This window comes from Mya arenaria, chromosome 6 (assembly GCF_026914265.1).
Source record: "Mya arenaria isolate MELC-2E11 chromosome 6, ASM2691426v1".
In the NCBI taxonomy this organism is placed as follows: Eukaryota; Metazoa; Mollusca; class Bivalvia; order Myida; family Myidae; genus Mya; species Mya arenaria.
In genome coordinates, this window is record NC_069127.1 from 66,195,645 (window position 1) to 66,215,572 (window position 19,928).

General features: G+C 35.6%; 1 protein-coding gene across 1 annotated transcript in view; it reads right to left on the reverse strand.

Moving 5' to 3' along the window:
• Window positions 1-200: 200 nt before the first annotated feature.
• Window positions 201-19,928, reverse strand: part of LOC128238728 (RING finger protein 17-like) — a 57,850-nt gene continuing 38,122 nt past the window's right edge. The window contains exons 27-41 of the mRNA XM_052954919.1: window positions 17,865-18,063; window positions 16,397-16,547; window positions 15,808-16,017; window positions 15,091-15,233; window positions 14,604-14,749; window positions 13,623-13,792; window positions 11,602-11,724; window positions 9,563-9,649; window positions 8,880-9,035; window positions 8,186-8,272; window positions 6,296-6,458; window positions 5,460-5,595; window positions 4,916-5,078; window positions 4,132-4,235; window positions 201-2,202 (exon numbers count right to left, since the gene is read on the reverse strand). Coding sequence (XP_052810879.1) covers window positions 1,470-2,202; window positions 4,132-4,235; window positions 4,916-5,078; window positions 5,460-5,595; window positions 6,296-6,458; window positions 8,186-8,272; window positions 8,880-9,035; window positions 9,563-9,649; window positions 11,602-11,724; window positions 13,623-13,792; window positions 14,604-14,749; window positions 15,091-15,233; window positions 15,808-16,017; window positions 16,397-16,547; window positions 17,865-18,063 — 2,771 coding nt within the window. The 3' untranslated portion in view covers window positions 201-1,469. The remainder of the gene's footprint in view (window positions 2,203-4,131; window positions 4,236-4,915; window positions 5,079-5,459; window positions 5,596-6,295; window positions 6,459-8,185; window positions 8,273-8,879; window positions 9,036-9,562; window positions 9,650-11,601; window positions 11,725-13,622; window positions 13,793-14,603; window positions 14,750-15,090; window positions 15,234-15,807; window positions 16,018-16,396; window positions 16,548-17,864; window positions 18,064-19,928) is intronic.

Below are 19,928 nucleotides of genomic sequence, written 5' to 3' on the forward strand. Positions count from 1 at the left end.
TACTATAATGTGGCTTCCATTTTTATGGGCAATACTATAATGTGGCTTCCATCTTTATGGGCAATACTATAATGTGGCTTCCATCTTTATGGGCAATACTATAATGTGGCTTCCATCTTTATGGGCAATACTATAATGTGGCTTCCATCTTTATGGGCAATACTATAATGTGGCTTCCATCTTTATGGGCAAAACTATAATGTGGCTTCCATTTTTATGGGCAATACTGGTATGTGGCTTCCATTTTTATGGGCAATACTATTTACAAAAGTAAAGAAAACAACACATAACAAATCCAACAAAAATAAAAGTGTACAGTACTTGACTGAGCAGTAATAGACTCAGTGAGAAACAGTTTCAACAGTACAATATAGTTATTATAAATGGTGGTAAGAAATGTAGTTTGATTCTGTTTTGTAAATTGTACCTAAATTGTTTCAAAGCTTAAACAGTTGATAACCAACAAAGCGACATTACTGAATTGACAGACAAATCAGAGCAACACGGCTGACATCCTTGAAAACTGCTGAGAGACAAATTAAGAAAAGAAATCACATAATAGAAACCATTAAAAATAACAATTTCAATACAAGTCATCTTCCATTTGTTTCTACGTCTGCACACTCCATAATTCACCATAATATAATTTAAACAAGTGATAATTTGTGGTGAATGATATATAATCTATATATAAAGCTCCAAGCTTTAGTGTTTTACTCTTGCTGTAACATTTTTTTATATGATCAAAGGTCCCAATGTGCTGAAAAACTTGTACAAAACATTCTAAGTCAATCGGGGGCCAAAACTTATATACAAAGTAGTCTAATTAAATTGTATAATGGCCCTGAACTAATGTGTGATAAAAAGTCAATTGAATTAACAGTTTTTGAGATCTTACTAAAAATCCAAACTTGCGATAAACTTGAACAGAACTTTCTAAATGAAAAATAGCGTTCACCAATTGTATTAAGAATCAAACAAGAGTTATCTAACTTAATTATCTGATAGCTTTAATTATGTGTTTAAAGAGATAATCACTTAGTTAGCGCATCTTATCATCACACTGCTGTTAGGCTACACATACAAGTCCTGACTAAATTTAAGCAAATGATATCATAAACAAGATGTTAAATTCAACAAGTAAAATACCAGACAAACAGTTCATTATATTTCAACAATGCATATGTATCAATATAGCATCATAAAATATACCTTTTGTAAGACAATATGCACTGTGCTTCTTCACTAAGGGTATTGTGTGCATGAACATTACAGCCAGCACTGCCACATTTCAAGATCTCAGTGGTTTCTTATGCCTGTCTAAGGTGTGCTGAATTCACACATGATGCCATAGGTCTCAATAGTTCTAGTTCAACACTATCTTAACATCCAACATCAGTTTCTAATGTAAGGAATGAAAACAAAAAAAAAGTTTGCGAGTGTGTTTTTTTCCCCCACCTATTCAAGACTTATTCAAAGCATTCATCATCATGTTGAACAGACTCTACTTTTGTTCCCTCACGATTCTTCCTTCGCTCTTCCTTGACTCGCTTTCTCTCCTCTTCGCTAAGTTTTCCCCTCTTTCTTCCCACCTCAGTTTCTCCCCCTTTTACAAGATTTATCTCCCCCGAAGAAAGCTCTTCATCTTTTGAATTCAATTTCAAACTCCCCTCAGCACATTTGTCAATATTTATGTTAGTCTGTATAGATGTTTTCCCAGCTCCTGCATTTAAATTATCAATCCCTGCAACAGTAAGCTCCCTTTTCCCAAGAGTGCTAGCCCTTTTAATCGGTTCCTGCTCCGACCTTTCAGAATCTGTTTCAAATTCAGGTAACTCCTCGTAATCCAATGTTGACCCCTCCTCTGCCATCTCGGCCCAAGATTTGGACAAAGATTCTGAATCTCCAAGTGCCGAGCTACTCTCACTTTGCTCATTGTTAAACTCATAAACCATGTTTGACTGCACACCCATAGTAACGCTTTGTTCGCTGGAAACAGAATTCGCTGATGACAATGATGCAGCTTTTCTATTATTCAAATTCTGCTCACAGTGTGCACTAGAAGATTTCACACTGATTGCATCGTTTGCTTGTATATGCTCAATACAGTTATCAACATTCTGTACTGGGCTCTTTCCTACATTTCTAGTTTCAACATATTGAGTCTCTGGCAAAACTGGAGTAGTTGGGTTCGAATGATCCCTGGAAAACAGAAACATACAAGCACTAGTTAGTAAAAATTAATCTATATCATAGACTGGTTAAGAAGACACATGTTAAAAAACCAGCTTTCCATGTCCTAAGAACAGGCTTTTCCGTCATTGTGCCACATAGAAGTAGTTTTAATGACAAAACATTAAGAAAGTTGGTTTTTACACTGCATTGATTACTGGTAAAAGGTTCTCAGACGATAATTATTGATTTTTTTTTTTTCAATTCATATGGTATTTTCAAACCAGCCTTGATACAAACGAGGTTAATACAGTAGTTGGTTTACAAATCTAAAGTTAAATGGGATCATACAGTATTGGACAAATTCATTTTCATCAGATAAACTGCGATTCGCCTTGCAATACATTACCACATGCCTTTAATCTCTATACCACTCAAGCTCTGACTTCACACAACATACTGTTTGATATTCAGTCGACACATACAACAATTTTCAATACATGCCTAAAAGATTAAATCCTCGGACTTGTTTGTTTGGATTGCAGATGATTTGGCTTACATTAGGCATAACAAATAACCCTTGATAATTGCCGCTAAATTAATGTAAAAAATTATGAAAAGTGTATTGAAACCTGCCATTTAGCGTGTTTATATGCAAAGACTAATCCTGAGAAAAAATAGTAGAATTGATTTCGGACATGTGAAAAAAAAAGAAGGCAAAATATATCCACTTGAAATATTTGCATAATATACAGTAAAACTGCAATCGCTTGTGGACGCCAGGGTCCGAGCTGAAACCTCGATGGAACCGATGTTTAAAACTAACTGAGTTTCAATTTTCCAGTCAGTTATGAAATATCTTTCAGTGTATTTTAAGTTTGAAGTTGTCAAACCGACTGTTTACTACTACACTGATTATGTGTTGCGTTGCTGAAATCGCTCACATGTTCAAAGGCTGTAAACTAAATGTAAAAGAAAAAAAAAGAATTATAAATAGTTATGTTTATTTTTATAAATAGTTATGTTTATTTTTTACAAAAAGCACATTTTCTAAACAAGCAATATGTAAATATGACAGTACATATAATGGCATTAGTCAGATTTAAGTTTCGCAAAAACCAAAGATTGGCACATCTTGTCTGCCTCGCAAAACTGTTTAAACTCAAAATTATCTTCTCAAATGCCATTTCAACTTTGATAGGTCATGCGTTAACAGTGATTAACGGTTTCTCCCCCATATCAAATTTCCTTTCAACTTTCATTGCAATTTTTACAACTTTCCAAAATTTTAACACCTAGCAATTGTTTATTTATTTGGAACACACGTTCAGGAAAAAGTGTGAAATTATGACCTCGAGTGAGCCATCAGGTTTTGTGCATGACTTGTGTATTTGGGACCGGCTATTGTACTTGACTCCTCGACTTATCTAGGTTTCAATGCAGCGTCAGTATAATTTATATGAAAATAAAAGGAAAAATCATCAGGACCAAGCTCCGACCTCAAGGGAATGCCGGTTCTCAAACGACCGCCTTCGAAAGACCGCAGTTTTACTGTAATCAGCAAAATGTGTCTCCTGTGATGTCATGAATATCACGAGATTTATTGATTATTCTCAGCCGGAGTCTGATGTATAATATTGCCCCATTGCTCCATCGGAGCTCCACATGGTTTTGTAACTGAACGGGGTTTCCCGCTATTGTATTCTACGGGTTCCTCAGGTAAACTTATGTAACTTTTTAAACTAAAATTTAATTTAAACTAAAATGTGGGAAAAATAGCAGGTTTTGCTAAAAGAAGGAACAATTCCATGACTGTATACGAGATATTTTCCTTGTCAATTACAGACTGGAACTCTTAATTGACTGTAAACAGGTCCTATCCCCTTTTGATTACTGATTCGTACATTTACCTAACTGTAAACAAAATGTATCACCCTTCAGTTAGACTGGTTCACTTACTTGACTGTATACAAGATATATCCCTTGTCAATTACAGACTGGTACACCAAGGTTTCTTCATCATTTTCAGGAAGGTAAAGCTCAACTGTGGTTGGTTCTACACTCTGTAAGAAACACATGGTAGGATTATAGAGCAAATAACCAATTTGGATGTGCCTACTCATTGTTAAATGCCTTATTTCTTTTAATTAAGACATGATAGTGAATCATAGCATGGCTATACTATCTCAGACCACAAGTTACCTCCATCTTTATATGATTTGAAGCTGAATGCTTTGTGCTTTTTAAAAAACAGGCTGAACATGCTGGATCAACTTCATCTACTTTACATTTTCACCGCATTGTTTGTCCTCATACACTTGATATGGTCATTTAATGGAATACACAGTGATTATAAATAAGTGGAGTGTTAACTTGCGTACAAATTAGTCAACTAACTATAACATATATAGGAAATTTATTAAGTGGTGTCTGACCTTTACATTTAGGTACATAATTATATTCCATTGTGGTAAAATTGACACTCCAACCAAAACATAAGCATTTATTTCGGGGGGAAATAAGGATACCAAAGATTTTGATGCATGATTTTTGTAGAGGGTTAAGATGCCAAAACTACATGTAGTCTGTTTTTGTTTTGTTCCCTAGTCAAGGGACATAACTCTGTTTTTGCACAGCAATGCCACCAACACAAAAGCTGAAAAACATAAAAATCTAAGTGATTATACAGTCATATACTATTGGCAATTGTTCAAACAGGAGAAGTTCACTTCCCATACCTTACCTTGACATGGGCAGAAACTGTCTGGCTAATGCAAGCCTCTCTCATGTGGTAATCTGCTAGCTTCGTCCAGGCAGAGATGTTATTGGGCGGCTGGAGGTTTGCCAAAATACAGGCATGAGACTGACATGGCAGGGACATAAGACTCTGGGGTAGGGCTCGCAGTCTGAAATATGCAGATTGAAATAGTGTGCATTTATTAACTTGGAGGTTTGCCAGTACACAAGCGCGGGACCGGTAGAGCAGACGAAACACTGGGGTAGGGCCCTTAGTCCATAGTTTGCCAATTTACAGGCTTGGAATGACAAGAGATGGACAAAAAGCTCTAGGATATGGTCCTCAGTCTGAAATATACCCATAATACTGGGGGGGGGGGGGGGGGGGGGGGGTAATTACTGGCTAGAGGTTGGCCGGTATACAGGCGTAGGATTGAAAGGGCAGTGACAGAAGTTATGCATTACAACTGGTACCCCAACCCTTAAAAAAGTAACATAGAAATGAAGACAAGATATTAAAACGTTAACCAAGTCCATTCTTCTATGCTTACTTGTTAATACGAACATATTCCGAGTTTCCATAGTCGACAAAATGGACCAATATCAGGTTATTGTCAGTGAGAATGTCCACAATGAGGGCTCGATACCAACACTGGTCCATCTTAAACTTTGCACAACATGCCATTCCTACAATATACATTATAATTGTTTACACAGCATCAAATATAGTGCCTAACATGGCTATGGAATTTCACACAACAAACTTATACCATATTATACTGTGAATAGGACACACTTTTTCGCCCCTGAATTCAATTTAAAAAAGAGCTGAGGACAGCAAGCTCTACTCTACGCCAATTTGTATTAGAAATGAATACATTAAAGATGTAAAATATGCCTGTCAAAAGCAATAAAATAAAAGTCAAATTAATAAAAATAACAAGAAACGCCTCAATGCGACAAAACCAGGTTCTCAATAATTGATAGCAGAACTTCAGTCTTTGTTGTATGATTCAGTTTCAACTGGTTTTTGCTTTGACCCTAGGAGCCTAAAATGCAATCTCATGGAAGTCCCCCATAAACTCTTCCTATATATCAGGTTTGGTCACAACATGTCAACTCTAACCAATATCTGACCCACTCCTAATGCCAAATTTGCATACCTTTTCCCAATTTCAAAAAAACAAACCCAAATGAGATGAAAGTTGCTCTCACAAAAGGTTGGATTCTCGATTAACACCATGCCTCTTTTAGAAGGCGCAGAGTTTTAGGGCAGGAACAATTCATTCGGAACATTTCTTCATTTACAATTATTAATGCATTTAACAGCACTTTTGGGTGACATTCAATACACTAAAAGATATTAACCAAACCCTAATAAACATACCAATTTTAGGGCTCGGTATGCTAGTCAGGGTGGGGGCCATGGTGTTGAGCTCATGCTGGCACATCTCCAGCTTGTTAAGCTGGTCGTTGTTGGCCTCCCGTCTTGTACGCGTCATCTTTGACATGTCTGGACTTATGTCCAGTCTCATGTTCTGTACATACACCTTTTGGTTGGAAAAATGAAGTAACCGTTAATAAAGCCCACTGCAATTATATACAGCATTCATCTTCTGTTCAACATTTCATTTGTACTTGTCAGTCATTGAAATTGAAATTTTCTTGAACAATTCAGAATACTGTACGTTCATATAATTGAAGATTTTCTTGAACAATTCAGAATACTGTACGTTCATATAATTGAAGATTTTCTTGAACAATTCAGAATACTGTACGTTCATATAATTGAAGATTTTCTTGAACAATTCAGAATACTGTACGTTCATATAATTGAAGATTTTCTTGAACAATTCAGAATACTGTACGTTCATATAATTGAAGATTTTCTTGAACAATTCAGAATACTGTACGTTCATATAATTGAAGATTTTCTTGAACAATTCAGAATACTGTACGTTCATATAATTGAAGATTTTCTTGAACAATTCAGAATACTGTAAGTTCATATAACTGAAGATTTTCTTGAACAATTCAGAATACTGTATGTTCATATAACTGAAGATTTTCTTGAACAATTCAGAATACTGTATGTTCATATAATTGAAGATTTTCTTGAACAATTCAGAATACTGTATGTTCATATAATTGAAGATTTTCTTGAACAATTCAGAATACTGTATGTTCATATAATTGAAGATTTTCTTGAACAATTCAGAATACTGTATGTTCATATAATTGAAGATTTTCTTGAACAAGCCTAAACATATAGCAAAACCTAAAATGTTTCTCAAGCAAAAGGTTGATTCTCGGCTGTGGATTTGTACTTGTTTTAATCACTATTACAAGTGACTATTTGGGCGTAATTTACCTAAAATTATTTACATATAAAGACTTAAACCTTGATTTGCTAGTAAAAAAGCAAGTTGATAAAAATGGAATTATTGAATAACTATATTAAAACTAATGAAAGTTCCAGGTATGCATCATTCATTCAGTCTGAAAGCATTTGAATTTTTTTCAACATGATAATAACAAAGATTTACATCTTTGAGATTGAAAATGACGAAATGACACTTAAAAAGCTTCTGTGCCAATGTATTAATTCTTGAGCTCCAAGCTTGATTGAAATATATTTTAGAATTAAGTATTTTAAGTACTATTTGTTTAAAAAAAAAAAATTCAACGTTGTGAACTATTTGTGCATTCTGAACATAATTATGATCTATTAATTATGTCACTCATTTTTACACTATTTTTAGACTGATACCATATTATACGATGTATAGGACGCACTTTCTTACCCCAGATTGTTAGGGGGAAAATGCGTCCTATCTTTAGTATTAGGTTTTGAATTTTTTTCTCAAGTCCATTTCAGGCCAAAATTATGTAAGCAGTGACGAAGGGGTAAGTACCGATACAGTGTACACCGAAGAAAACCACTGACCTAGGTAAGATCACGGGGTAAACACATGTCAATAAATGGAATGATTTATTGAGAAATAAATGGAAAACAAATAGATTGTTTACTTTTTTATCAAAGGGACATTACTCACAAAAACTCGATGTGAGTCATGTGCTGTAACTGGATTAAGTTATCATGGCAGTGTAAAATCGGGATATAAGGTCAATATCAATTTAACGTTTTTCACGTTTTTCCAAACCTTTATGCAAAAATTGGCTCGTTCTAAGACAAAAAATAGAAGAGTTGTCAAAACGGTCCATGTGTTAGATTGCAGCTTTAAAAAAGAAACCATTTATGGAACAAACTACTAACCACATTGGGCAATTCCATATGGGTGACTAAAACATCAACTGTTTCTGCCGCTGATGCAAGTTGTTGGCGTTTGAATGGGTTCTCGGCCTGAAACAAATTCATTGTTAAATCTCAAAGGAACTCTCTCCTCATTGATTTACACAGTATGATATCATTCATGATATCTGCATTAACTTTAAAACATTTAAAATCTGATAGATTTTTATTGTCAGATGCTAATGCCAGACTTTCTACATTTACGATTTGAACTTTTATTGATATTTCTTGCATGGTGCAAGCTATCAGTAACATTGTTTAACTACTTTTCATACCGGTAATTAACAATACTTGCATAGAAGCCAAATTTTTTGTTCAAAACATTGCTATTTGCCAATCTATGACAGTCTATTTATATAGAAAATTGTCCTTTATTTCTAAATGACCATTTCATAGAACAATATTATTCTCATGTAATAATCTCTTCTCGAAATGAAACTCAAATCTGACAATATTCATTGGTTTAACACTTTATCATTGGACAAAAATAAACGATTTACACATACACATCATTATGTAAGATGCTATACCAAATTGTTATATTAAAGTACATGTATACCAAGTTTCAGGTCAAAACTTTTTTTAAATAATGGCGTTTTTGCTTGAATTTGCCATGGAAACAAAACTCCATATTTTTTTATCCTGTCAATGTCATTACCTGTATTGCAGCCTGTATCTGCTTGCTAATAATCTCCTGGTCAGTTATATATTCCCCCCGCTGGGCCAGTCCAAACTGGACAAGCCGAGAACCATAATCCTTGCCTCCGATTTCTAGATGTACTGTCATGTGCTCACTGGCATAACCTAACTTCTCCTGTTATGAAATGTACATCTTATATACAAGATAGATTAAGTTTTTATTTATACTAAATAATTATTTTTGAATATAAATAATTATATTCATTTTGACTAAAATAGCAGGTAGTCGCTTGCTGCTAGGGACGCCGCGGTCCCTAAGCAGTTCAGAATGCTTCGGTTGTTTCAAACCATGTGCGAATCTCACGCATGCGTATCACGATCTCATCCTTTCTCGTGCATATTCCTTTTTTTACTATAATATCCTTATGTTATAAAAGTTCTAAGATCCAAGGGCCTTTTTGTAACCCCACAATATATGCCTTCCTGTACACAAAAGCATTTCTGTACTCCTTCCAACCATCATCTAAAACCTTCAGAGTAGTTTGCCCTTTGTTGATGTTTAACGCACTAACACATTTATCTTGAAAGGTCATTTTTAATATTGCATAAAACAAAAATAAAAACTTAAACAGTTTTAAACAATGGTCTGCTGATGTTTATTTCATAACATTTACTTTTTTGGCCATGCATTATGATACTAACCACGACAGTGATGATGCAGTACTTGTTGACGAGATCCCGATGCATCATTTCCAAGACGGCGGTGTCCCATTTACTATCCTCCACCACCTGAAATATGAACATGACATTATCACCACGGCTTGGCACTTGCAATGTCCAGGTAACTCAAAGGCAACAAATTTCATGGAGGAACATCGGAACCTCCAAGTCAGGCATCCAGTCAGGAAACAATCATTTCTGGTAGATTGTAAGCTAAAAGCCAAAAGTCTCTGCTAATTTTAAGCATAGATAGATAGATGAGATAGATGAGATGGATGGATGGATGGATGGATGGGATGGATGGATGGATGGATGGATGGGATGGATGGATGGGATGGGATGGATGGGATGGATGGATGGATGGGATGGATGGATGGATGGATGGGATGGATGGGATGGATGGATGGGATGGGATGGATGGGATGGATGGGATGGGATGGATGGGATGGATGGGATGGATGGATGGATGGATGGATTCTTTTATTCCTCCAACAATGGAGAGCATAACATATTTATAACATAAAATACATGAATATACAGTTGATATATAAACATAACATAGAAAAGAATAGGAAATGATATGCATGACATCAATTTCAGGGTACATAACAATACAAAGAATGGGAAAAAAATGACATGTCCCTTCACTGCATTTAAGATAAGAATTATGACAATGACAAAGAAGTGATAATTATAAGTACAGTAAACAATAACAAGAAGCTCACAAGTCTCTATGCCCTACTGGCATACATACTGAGCTCACATTCAAAAAACCATATGTTTTTACAAGAGCAAGAACTACTACTACAATAATACACAACTCTATGTAGAAATCTGTCTCCCTTGGACAATACTTTTCCTTTCGGGCAAAGGGAAAACACTTCTTTAATCATACACAACTCTCTGTTCAAAGATATTTATCTTAGAAAATACTGCAGAATTTCAAGGGCCATATTCCAGTCATGCATGGGCAGATCTGGCTGGTTTAAAAAAGGAACAGAGCTCTCAGGGACATGAACTTTACATTGTTAGAGTATTTTGAAATATTCAAGAATCTAAATACCCTCAACACCATACCGTTTGTAAAGTTCTTTATAAAACAAAGACTACTTAAAATGCCCATACAGTCATACTACTGACACCTGCAGAAAGAAAACAAAGTCAGCTTGGCGAACATTTCAAAGGGACCTCTGACATCAGGAAGGGACAATAGATTTCAACTATATGTGTCCCTTCATGACCCCTGTTAAATAAAGTTAGTGTACAACCCTTTATTGTAGAGTGGACTGGACAAAATTCTCCAAAAAGTCACACACACGCGTTCACAAGTTGTTGTTTTTTTGTCAAACAATAGGGATATCTCAACCATTATTAAAGCCTGAGTGATGGCATGTCTCTGAATATCTTCAACATTCTTTTACTCCACCCAGAGACAGCGATGTTTCAATGACCTTCCTTGTGCAATAACTATTCATAATTTACTTTTCGGTGATGATCGCTCAACTTTTGAACAAAACAAGGATATATTTCTGTTTATGCAGAGGTTTATATCAAGTTCAAGGAGATTCGATGCTTGATCGGGTCTGTTCGGACTGTGTTCGGTGCCTGGGGCAGTGTGTCATGCATGAGATGATAAACCTATATAGCTACATGTGTTAGAAATGATAACAGTGTATAACCAAATACATCACACATCTTATCTTAAGCATCTTGATCAGATCTGAATATTATATGTTTATTGAACTAAACAACTATTAGGAACAGAATTTACGTAAGTTTTTAGTAACTTGTTTTCCAATCCTTATTAATTGTATTGTTGTTAAAATACCTTGTATATGTAAATTTGAAATAAATACTGTTTAAACTAACATTCTTTTAGTTACAGCCAAAGTTAAAAAAATTTGCACTATGACACCGACACGATGGCTATAACAATAGCATACGACGCCAACACCATGGCTTTAACAATAGCATGACTTTTTCGTCAAAACAGTTGACCTAAAAATCACAAACAAACCTACCGGCCTGATGTCATGTAGAGTACACAGGAAGGTCTGCTGGGGAATGTGGGTAAATTCTTCAATATCCGCTCTCAAACATTCATACCCCACCCACTCGCTGTTACCATAGTCAATGAAGTTGATCTGAAATATATTGCTACGATGATCTGAAATATATCGTAAACAGCATGTGAACAGTACTATAACAGCATGTAAACAGTCACGAACAGCATGTTAACAGTATTTGAACAGCATGTGAACAGCATGTAAATATAATGGTATCAGCATGTGAACAGCCTTTTAACAGCATGTTAATAGCATGTGAACAACATGTAAACAGCATGTGAACTGAATGTAAATGACATGTAAACAAAATATGAAAAGCATGGAAAAACATGTAAACATCATGGAAACTGCATGAATACATATATACACCTTAGACAAGAGGTTCATGCTTGTCTTTAAGTGCAAAACTGAGATCAAAGTGTGTTTTTGTGTGATTTAAATACTCCTTCAATCTCAACTATCATACCCCACCCACTCACTATTAAGTTAATCTAAAATGTTGACCAGAATACATTGTGAACAGCATGGAAGTATGTGACTTTGAGAAACGAGTGTGAAACATGGCAGGTTTTTCTATTTAATAACTGACCATATTCACTAAAGTTAGTGTAAAAGTTGACGGTATTCAGTTGCAACCTTCATGTAATGTTTTAGGATTACAAGGACTAGACATCAGTTGATACAAATGTAAGTAAAAAAAAAAAATTACATAAAAATTAAGAGCCCTAGAGGTTAACATTGGTGACGAAATTGATCAATGGAACTGTTTGAAAGAGATTTACATATACGAAAATGGGTTCCCAAAAGGACGACCAGTGCAAAGAAGCGGAAAACTGCTGCCAAACAACACAGACACAGAGCCCGAGAGGTTAACATTGGTGAAAATTGATCAATGGAACTGTTTGAAAGAGATTAACATATACGAAAATGACAGCAAGTAGGCTAAAATTCTTGACAAATTATGACCAGTGAGAAACTATCATGTGACATGTATTATCAGTCACATACAAGCTTGTATTGACAATTCTAGGTTTGTTTTGTGGAAATATTATATTTGTCAATTTGGGGACCATCTGGTGTCTAATCCCTTTAAACTTTTACAGAACATATTTATTTGACTTTGTCTTGTTCAATTTAAGTATGGATGCCCTGTGCCGTGATTGCTTCTTACAGCAATGATATCACAGAGATTTTATTCCATACAGTCCAGACTCGCTATGTCAACGTCAGATTTCTCAACTTTCTGTTTGGGTCGACTTTTTTCTCCGGTCCTGAATTTATTCCTTCTTCTTCTATATAAAATAAATCTGCTTGTGTCAAATTTTCTATCTCGATTTTTTTGCTATGTCGACCACCTTGTAGAGTCCCTGTGGTCGATTTTCACACATTACCCTTGTTTCTTATGTCGAACTGTAGATCGAGCTGTAGGTGGCAAAATATTCATGACGGTTTGCGGCATGTCAATAAATTACCGTTCGTGTCAAAATAACAAACTGTCATGATTGGAGTTTATTTAATAAGTGTGAATAATTCAAGTTGTTTATGTTTTTGATAAAAGAGAAAATGCAGGAGGACCCCGATGACATCATAGGAAAATTCGACAACAATGAAAGTTATATGACGAGGAAATTTCTCTACACTGCATAAGGAATCAAACTTTTTTAAACCAATAAATTGAATTAAACAAATTTGACACAATTAATTTATTTCTTTTTCACTTTATTTTTCAATTATACATTTGGAGTTTTCACGACGGTAAAAAGTAACAAGACCGTTCAATTGCAGAAGTCGGACATAGGACATAAATCAAACTCAAATGTGTTGGGATTGGTGATATTTTTTGTTAATTCGGATGTGTCGAATGTTTGTTATGTCGACCTTTTTCCCTAGGTCCCGACAAAGCCGACATAAAGAGTTTCGACTGTATATTAATCATAAAGATGAACCAAATATTGTTATTGAATAAGGCCCCTAACCTTCACTTTTTCTGGGTCAACCTCAAGTATGGCGGCCCTATGCCATGCTTGGTCCTTCTCATAGAAGGCCACACACGCCTGCCCCTTGATCCACTTCTGTTCAGGGCCATGTGGGTCGCTGTACTTGAACTTTTGCTGTAGACTGTCACACATAGACTGGAACAAGTCGTCTGAAATATGGGGCAGTTACGTCAAATACATGTCTGGTTATTGTGTATTTTTCTGCCATCTACTTGTTTGTCAAACAAATGATCTAGTATGATTCTGTCCTAATTAACATGTCATCACCCCCCTGAGATAAGCATTCTATTCCAAATAAGCTAAGATGTATGAAATCTTTTCCAGTGGGGAAAAACTACCAAGAATTTGAAAACATCTTTCTATTTTAGTGTGTGTATGTAATTGGGGAAAATCCCCAATAATTTCGATCCATCCCCCGGCAGAGGATGAAAATCCCAAGAATTTAAAACAATTCTTTATATTTTTGTGTGTGTGTGATTTGGAAAATTGTTGACTAAATTGCTTTATACATTTTCTACAAAATTAAGCACTTAGTTTAATTAAATGCTTGTAAGTATAATGCGCCAAAAAATATGCCCAAACTGGTCCAATTAATGAGGATATATGAAAATCCCCGGGGGCTGAGGGCAAGTTGCCATGGTTTTCTGAGAAAACTAGGAATCCTTCCAGAAAATGATATGTCTAGATATTGATGATTATTTAGGTGTTTAAAATCCCCTGGGCTAATGTCAAAATCCCATTTTTTTCTGTACTAATTCTCTAAGGAGGTCCCCATTAATATGGCATGAATGAACCAATGAAAAATTTGAGGATATACTAGATGAAAAAATGCAGAATGGACTATGGCATATGACAGTTTCAAAGGTCAAAGTTCACATGCATAACCTTGACCCCACCTTCACTGCAGCCTACGATTTCTTCATGAAAGAATCTTTACTCCAAGTAATTAAATCCCCTTACCACCTTCCATGGTGTAACAGTGGATGACAGCGTCAAAGTCCACATACACCGGCATCACCTTGTCACCAGTCTTCACTTCAGCCTCTGCCTTCTTAAAATACAGCACAGGAAAGACCTTCTCTTCCTTTGTAGTCTCTGTGAGCTTCCTGAAAATATATGCACATGTTGCAGTTATATACATCTAGGCCAATTAGTTTAATAGTTCTATTTTACATGATTGTTTCATAACTTAGGACACCATTGGAGGAAGTGGTCTTATGTTGTGCAGGAAAACAAATATAAAGATGAATCCTGCTTAAATTGGCTGCTGACCAACTCCAGGTCAATAATTTTGCCCGGGACATTGATAATACATGAGTACATGTTTTTGCTTTTAAACAACATACTAAACAGTGATTTTAACGATAGAAACAGAATGAGAAAGAATTGCAAAATTCTGTAGTTATTTTCTACAATATGCCCCACATAAAAATTCAGCATTTCTTACTTGGGCATTGGTATGGCCAGTCCCTGCTCCTTGAGGCGGTCAATAATGGAATGGAATGTCCGAATGCCCGGCTCCAAGGCCGTTTCTTGTACGTACTCCTCATATACCAGGTCTATAGGCACCTTACCATCCTCCGGGCTATCCTAGAGGGGACAGTATGCATGCATATCAGTACTTGTATAAAATGGAATGAAACATCAAGATGCCGAACTCCAAGGTGTTCACTCCATATTCCAAATATATCAGGTTAACAGGCACCTTACCATCAACGAGGCTATCCTAGAGGGGACATTATGCATGAATATATCAGAACATGTATATTATTGAGTTGAATGTCAAAATGCCCAGCTGCGAGGATGTCTCTTCCACATACTCCTAATAAACCAGATCAACAGGCTGCTTACCATCCTCCCGGCTACCCTAGAGCAGAAATTGTGTAACGGTTCTAGACAAACAAGAGGGCCATGATGGCCTTAAATTACCCTAAAACTTCATTTGAATCTTGCTTATCTATTGCTCATGAATTTAACAAGATATTTTTAATGATTTTAGTTAAATATAATGCAACTGTTACAAATACAATTAAACTTTGCTTAAACTGATAAATAAAACTATTGCCTTCGCAATATAAGTGTAGAAATATTGATTTGAAAAAGCAACCATACGATATTATCATTGATAAGATGAGGCCATAGTGTCTTAGACCGAGAAGCATACCCTCTTTAACAGAAACAGTTTCTTGTTGCAGATCTGGTCCTCCATGAATTCACATGCCGTTCGTGACCACTCTGACATTCCTCCAGCCGGCAGAACACCGTACAGCTTGCTAGCGAACGCGTAACTCGGGTGAAGACGAAATTGACGCAGTGTGGCTCGCAGATTACTTACGCTAAGCACTTCGGAAAAGCCGTAGTCAATCATGTATACCTGGGGAAATAATATTTTCTTAAACATTGAGAACTAAGAATGACTGTTAAGAAAATTGTGTACTTCTTATGCCAACTGGGGGAAAATTGTTCCAACACTTTAAAGTGCTATTTTATTAATTTTTCCATATGTGTTCACAATATTCTGATTTTTGCTGTCAAATGACGTGCTGGAACATTTTTGGGACTGTCTTTATTTCAATACCGTAAGTGCAAAATATATCTAAATTTTACAAAGTGCAATACAGCACTTCAGCATTCAATAAATAAACCTTTAAGATAATTAAATCACATGTAAGAGATCTAAAATAAAATATTTTCACATTTTTTTTTTTTAATTACCAAATTTGTAAAATGTCATAATTATTTCCCCGACATACCTCCATGAGTGTTTTGTGGAGAACCTTCTTGACCTTGGCACGATACCATCGGCCCATGGACGTAGAAAAAGCTACACAGAACGAGCCTTTCTTCAGGTTCAACCATTCTGGCTCGGTGTTCTGGAAGGCTTTGTTCATATCCTGCATCAATCTGGTAAGAAAATGTATCATAATTGTTTATATATTATCCAAATCATCAACAAGGATGTTAAGGCCATTGTCAGAGGTACGTTTTGGAATGTAATTCGTACCAGTAAGAATATGTTTATAATAATATCAATATCCTTACATTTTACCTTAATTTTATATGTCTTAAAACTAAAGAAGACAGTTGACAATAATTTAACATTAAAACAGTTCACAGTTTCATATGGATGTGTCCCATCACAGAATATTTGGCCCGAGTATTGAAAACCTTGACTTGGCTGGTCTGTTTGTAGTGTAAGTATTTATGTATGTGATGATTATACATTTGTGTCTTTCATTTATTGTTGTTTGGGCCCTTGACTTGTGCCCCAAAACAGAGTTTATTTTTCAAATAAAAGACCAGCTCATAAGCTTCATGTAATCTTTTGGCAAATATTCCTGAGGTGCAACACACTTCAGTACCTGTGTTTGACTAAGGTGTAAGTTAGAGGGGTTTTTTTTTGCGCAATGTCTTTGTTCCCTACATTAAAACTGTGACAGTACCATGACTGATTGTCTTCAAAAAAAGGGATGTCACAGTAAGTGATAAATGCCCCCAAAATGCCATCCAACAGATTATGCAATTACTAACATGCCTACATTCAGGAGAAGCTTTAATAAACTAAGCATATGCCAGTTGACATGAAGTGTGGAGAAGTGATGCAGTAAGAGGTAGGGACGCAGATCTTGCACCTCATCTTTTAGACTTGATATACCGAACACATGTGCAAAGTAATTTTATAATATCACCAGCTGCATTGTTATGTAAATACTTCACACAAGAACAACACACGAGAATGCCAATGTCTATCCATTTTTACCAGTCCATCAAGGGGCATTACTAAATATCAACATGTATTTAAGTAGTTACGAGTCTTGCTATACATGTGGGTATTGTCATGAACGACATGAGGTTAGTTTCATGTGAACTTCTTTAACAGTTTTAAATTCAAGTTATGACTAACATCTCAATTTAAAGTGCCACGTAGTGAACTCTTGTCTGTTGTTGTTTGATCATTCAAAAAGAAGTTTCACTCACCAGTTATACAACCCAGTTTAATGGGCCTTGCATCAAATATGCATATTGTCTAAGACAACATGAATGCCAAGTCTCATTTGAATATCTCAAACCATTATTGCCAAGGTCAAATCTTTGCTCACTGTTGACGATGCCGACCACACCAAGGCTATGACAGAACCTCCACCTTGTTTTGCTTTGACAAACAGACAAGTTTCATAACAACAACTTTAATAAACAAACAAACTACAAAAGATAACCTACTGATCTAATCCCTGTTTTCCAGCCTCTGCCCTCTGCAGGTAGAATTCCGAAGGGGACACAAAATGTGTCATCTTCACCTCAATATCCGGCGAAACCATCTTTTTCTTCTTCTTCTCTGATGAAGAGCTACTTCTCCTCGATGTTGGGGATTTCACTTTTGGCTTAACTTCTTTCCTTGGGCTCCTCCCAACAGGTGTCGCTGAATTGAAAAAGGATAAGCATTGTTTTTCATCTTGTTACACATTTCACTCTAATATACTGGAATTCCACAAATCGGATGCGTCACTTGTAGGAAGCGTCAATCATTTTTCTAGTGTAGGTCACAATGACCTTGACCTTTAACCTATTGAGCCCAAAATCAATAGAGATCGTAAACTGACCATGATCATACCAAGTTTGAAGAATGTTAACAAAATATGTCAAAGAATATTGATTAGAAAACTGAAATGCAATGCTGACGAAGCTGAACAAAGTATTCTCTTTTGTCTGCCATGCTTCATAAGAGACACAATTACATTTCAAATATAACAACAAGAGCTGTCACAGAGACAGCGTGCTCGACTATTCCGCCGCTTTTCAGTGTAAGGATTGAAAAGTTTTGGCGAAACATGCATGGATCACTGTTAGATTAGATTTCAATGCAATACATGATGTGCGGAGATGTGGTTACATGGACAATTTCAACCAGATTTTTTAAGTCTAATAATAAAGGGCAATTATTTGCAAAATACAGTTATATATCTTGGTTATTCAATTACGTTGAGTGGTTGAATACCATTCTATAAAGTCTCAATTCAATACATCGAGTAGTTGCTTAGAAATTAACCTATGTGTGCTTACACGCAAAACCTTAACCAGAAATTCTATGTCGAATAATAAAGGGCATTTATTTGCATTAAATGAAACTAGAGTTATCTTACATGGTTAATTAAGTAGGTTGGATGGTTGAGTACCATTGTATCGAGTCTCAATGCAATACATCAAGTAGTTGCTGAGATATTAACCTATGTGTGCTTACACACAAAACCTTAACCAGAATTTCTAAGTCAAATAATAAAGGGCAATTATTTGCATTAAATGCAAAGTAGATTATCTAACTTGGTTAATTAATTAGGTTGGATGGTTGAGTACCATTGTATAAAGTCTCAATGCAATACCTCAACTAGTTGCTGAGATATTAACCTATGTGTGCTTGCACGCAAAACCTTAACCAGAATTTCTAAGTCAAATAATAAAGGCCTATTTTTTGCATTAAATGCAAACTAGAGTTATCTAACTTGGTTAATTAAGTAGGTTGGATGGTTGAGTACCATTGTATAAAGTCTCAATGCAATACCTCAAGTAGTTGCCGAGATATTAACCTATGTGTGCTTGCACGCAAAACCTTAACCACTATACGCTTGGGTGAGTAGTATAGCTCTCCATATTCTTCGAATAGTCGAGCTAAAAATGAAAGAGATCCCTGTTTTTAAGTTTTAAAGCTTTACTGATCAAGATGTTCCATGGACAGACTTGTAATATGCAAGTTTTGAGACAACTGTATAAGATATGCTTGTCTATTTAATAGGGATGGCAACGAGTACTCGAGTACTCGATCAATCATCAGAGTACCCAAGTATCAAATCACTACCCGAGTACTCGAAAAAATTTTTATTTGTTTTATAAAATTCACCAAATTCACAATTACCGTAACAAACGTAAATACAAGATATTTCGTGTTTCCAATTTACGGCCCCTTCAATCCCCGCTGTGTACACAATTGACCCTAATAAATGATTTGACAGTTGTTGTGATAGTTGCAAACTGTCAACAAGTTTGCAAAGAACTGATGTCAATTTCCTATGTTTTGATAGCACTATATGTCCTACAGAATTGTATTGTTTACCAATTAGTGTGTTTTCAGCGAACAATGGACGTTGACGAGCAAATTAGTAACGACCGTTACGTGCAATGATTCCTGAATGGGCGTATTTTTTGCAATGATTATCACAATTGATTTAATCATGGAAAAATGAATATTAATGAGGAAAACAACAATATTTCAGTCTGAAAAACTGTCATTTT